General features: G+C 35.4%; 1 protein-coding gene across 1 annotated transcript in view; it reads left to right on the plus strand.

Annotated features, from left to right (window-relative positions):
• Positions 1 to 370: 370 nt before the first annotated feature.
• LOC106463963 overlaps positions 371 to 3,850 on the plus strand; it is a 16,841-nt gene continuing 13,361 nt past the window's right edge. Inside the window, exon 1 of the mRNA XM_013924062.2 lies at positions 371 to 623. Coding sequence (XP_013779516.2) covers positions 428 to 623 — 196 coding nt within the window. The 5' untranslated portion in view covers positions 371 to 427. The remainder of the gene's footprint in view (positions 624 to 3,850) is intronic.

Consider the following 3,850-nt stretch of genomic DNA (forward strand, 5'->3'; position numbering starts at 1 on the left):
GGATGCATAAAAAGATCTCAAACCGGGAATCATCATTTTCTTCCTCGTCACTGTGTACTTATTTTTAAGTGACGATGTCACAGACTGGGAAAATAATACGTTAAAACTTCCAATAAGTGACTGCTGATTAGGCTAAAATATACTCATACTCAGCACAAGTAGCAGTTTTATATTACGTCATGTAGTGACTAGTAAAACTATCCGGTTTTTCTTTGTACTGCATGCTAACTAGTTATAGTTGCTCAATGTTGCTCTCTTGTTGCAGCAATGATGTAAAAGTACTATTTTTTTTCTCGGCAAAGTTGGGGCGGGGGGGGGGAAGGTGTTGTCTGTAATATAGCAAGAGGGCAACAAGTACAGGTTGGTTTCAACTGGCCACATGTGACGACAACGTGACTTGCGCTTCCCCGTATGTTGATCACGTGCCATGATTTCTTCCCAACCGCCCCAACTCGATGAAAAAGCCAGTAATACGATCGCGCAATCAGTGTCTCGTCAGGGCTCTTTTAATTCGGATTGTGCTTCTTGTTCTTCTCGTCTATCCAGTTTTACAAAAATGATTCTTTGCTTGGGAAAAATTGTGTTCTTCATGTTGCTGCTTATACTGGTACATCTTAACACAAGTAAGTTGGGTTAGCGTATCTAAGTTCCTTTAAACATAGAATATATCATTGTTAATGTTAATTATTATTTATAGGAATACACTTTATACCAAGTATATCTCTATAAAATTTAAAGTTGTATGTATAATTATATTAGTATAATTTCTCTGGATTTCAACAGTCCACAATGTACTGTGAATGTAATGATATGTAGTTGAAATGTAAAACTAAAATACGATTCGGTTTCAGTTTTTAAATTAAACCTTCATTAAGAGGGTCTGAATCCCTTAAAAGTTAGTCTTATTACTACTTCAGAAAGTCTTTAATACAGGGACGAAAATTTCGCCCACCTTTGGATTTGAGATAGATGTAATCCACAGGAGATTCAACACCGTAATTTAATTAATATCTGATTTCCTAAAACATCTTTAAATAACAAAATATTTTTATTATTTTCTTCGTATGTATGATTTTATATACATAAGGAATTCTAAACTATAACTTGGAACTAAACGGCTTTTGATATGTGATAAATACATTGACTATTATATTATATGCTCATTATTCGACTTAAAAGTTTTATCTATGCTAACCGATAAAAATTTTAGGTGAGTTATTTATAGCTCATCCTATACAATGTACGTTTTTTATTTTTTTAACTGACGTAGACTGTTGGCACGAAACCGTTTTAAATCCCCTAGGGTATGTTTTTTTTTATCCTGGGATTAATGGTAATCGTAAATGTGTTTAGGAATGATACTTGTTAAAAGTCATTCCATTATAAATATGTTAACTATATAATTATTAAATTTTCTTTATTTTTAATGTCACACTAAATGAACCATGATTTATTTGTTTATTATAGTCTAGCTGAAATATTGGTTGGGCTTTTTTTTATTCAGTTTTATGACATTAATTATGTTTTCAGTTTTTCAACCTTTTATTATACAGTAGTTACCACAACAAGATGAAGATAATTTACATTGAGTTGTTTTGAATTTCGCGCAAAGCTACACGAGGGCTATCTGCGTTAGCCGTCTCTAATTTAGCAGTGAAATATTAGAGGGAAAGCAGCTAATCATCACCACCCACTGCCAACTCTTTAGTTACTCTTGTACCAATGAATAGTGGGATTGACCGTACATTATAACTCACCCACGGCTGAAAGGGCGAGCATGTTTGATGGGACAGGGATTCGAACCCGCAACCCTCCGATTGCGAGTCAAGCGCCATAACCACCTGGCTTTCACTCTAGTCTTACACTGCTAAATTGGGGACGGCTAGCGCAGATAGCCCTCGTGTAGCTTTGCGCGAAATCCATAGCAAACAAACAAACTTAATCAAGGGCGTCGCTACGAAATTACATGTACGGGTTATTTGAATTCAATCTGTAACAAGTACAGATTTGTATTAATTAAATATATATTTAAAAGGCGGGGTGGAGGCTTTGTCAAATATCTAGCTACGCCCATATTAAACTATTCGGTGATATAAAGATAAGCTCTTATACACATTACGAAGCACCGCTAACTGAAGATTTAATAAACTTTTAATATTGATGCTTGCAATATAAACAGAAGTTAAGTATTTTATGTTAATATTTTCAATAATTTCATATTATTTGTATAAAATTATTACAGCGATACTCTGCATTTTTGTGTTTCCTATGGTATTTCGAGAAATGGATAAATGCAGATAACAGAAAAACAAACTATTATGTTATAGATGTATCACGTGAACTTCCAGTCCAGCATGTATTACTAAGAATCTTTACACAACGTAATTAAGGAATACCACGTGACCGGTTGATATAATATGCATCTCTACCAATACAAAAATAACGCATCGCACGTAGGTATCGTAGAAGCCTTTGTTAAGTTAATTTTCTTTATTCATCCAGCTGCCACCATGGGTAGCCCTTCTAGGACAAACTAATTGTAGCTTCAGGTCCATGCCAAATTGTGCTAGTTAGAAGATACTTATGTAATACATACCCTACATTCATACATACCACATCTGTTATATTCTATTAGAGCAACTTGCTCATAATATATCTACAGAACATTAGAAGTCCATACTGCATTCTTATGTTTGAATAAATCGTTTATTTCACCATGTAACTTATTCTACAGGCTACGACACACGTTTAATATGCCTTATTACAGATCGTGCCTCTCGATAGTTTCGGCGTAAGCTTCAAGACTTATTACACTAGAATGTGGAGTTGGATTCCCGTGGTGATAACACGTAGAGCAGCTCTGCACTAAAACAATTACACAACCATAGCGTATGCTGTTGTTGATCCACAACGGGATAGATGTGTGCGAGAAGTAATTGTTACGACAGCGGAAGTCACGCGACGCTGGGAGCATGCGTGCTGGAATTTCTCGAAGAATCATGAATTTTTCTGGCAACTCAAGTTTGTTCGAGTTGCCCTCTTTTTTAGTATATAAGCCTGGCGAGAAAAACCAGCGCGATTGAAGAGATATAGATAGATCGAAGAGATAGATAATTGAGTCAAGCGAACAGTAGTCACCCTAAGTAAAGTGTGATTTATAGCGTGTGTTGTAAAGGTTAAGTTTAAAGTGACTGTGGAAATTCTGTGTATTACAAAGTTGTAATAAACTAGTTTTAATTAAGAAAAGACTTGTATCGCTGAAGTTCCTTGGAAAGAATTTATACCGGAAAAAAGAAACAATCAGATACGTAACAAATTTGTGTCAGAAGTGGGATGGAAAAAGAATAGAAGATGGAAACCAGAAGTGGCAAATCAAACTACGACTTATCAGATTTGATGGCAGCAATACAAGAACGAGAGAAGAAACAAGAATAGAGGCTAAAGCAGTGGTTGGAAGAGAAAGAAAAGAAACAAGAAGAGAGACTACAGCAGTGGTTGGAGGAAAAAGAAAAGAAACAAGAAGAGAGATTACAGGAGTTGTTGGGAGAAAAAGAAAAGAAACAAGAAGAATTAGAAAATAGATAAGAAGAGAGACTACAGCAGTGGTTGGAGGAGAAAAAAATATACTTGGCTGACATTGAAGACCAATGCATACTAGGGTTGGACTTCTTACTACCAAGGAAGTGTGTAGTAAACTTCGGTAAAAATTACGTTTGAGGACAACAAAGGCCAAATTTCGGTAAGTGTTGCTGTTTCTGTTGATTTGCATGTCACAGCACTTAAGTCAACTACAATACCCCCTATGTCAAAGAAGATAATTTGGGGTAGAATAAAATAACAGCCCCAAGGA

The sequence above is a fragment of the Limulus polyphemus genome, unplaced genomic scaffold, assembly GCF_000517525.1.
Source record: "Limulus polyphemus unplaced genomic scaffold, Limulus_polyphemus-2.1.2 Scaffold1530, whole genome shotgun sequence".
Taxonomy (NCBI): domain Eukaryota; kingdom Metazoa; phylum Arthropoda; class Merostomata; order Xiphosura; family Limulidae; genus Limulus; species Limulus polyphemus.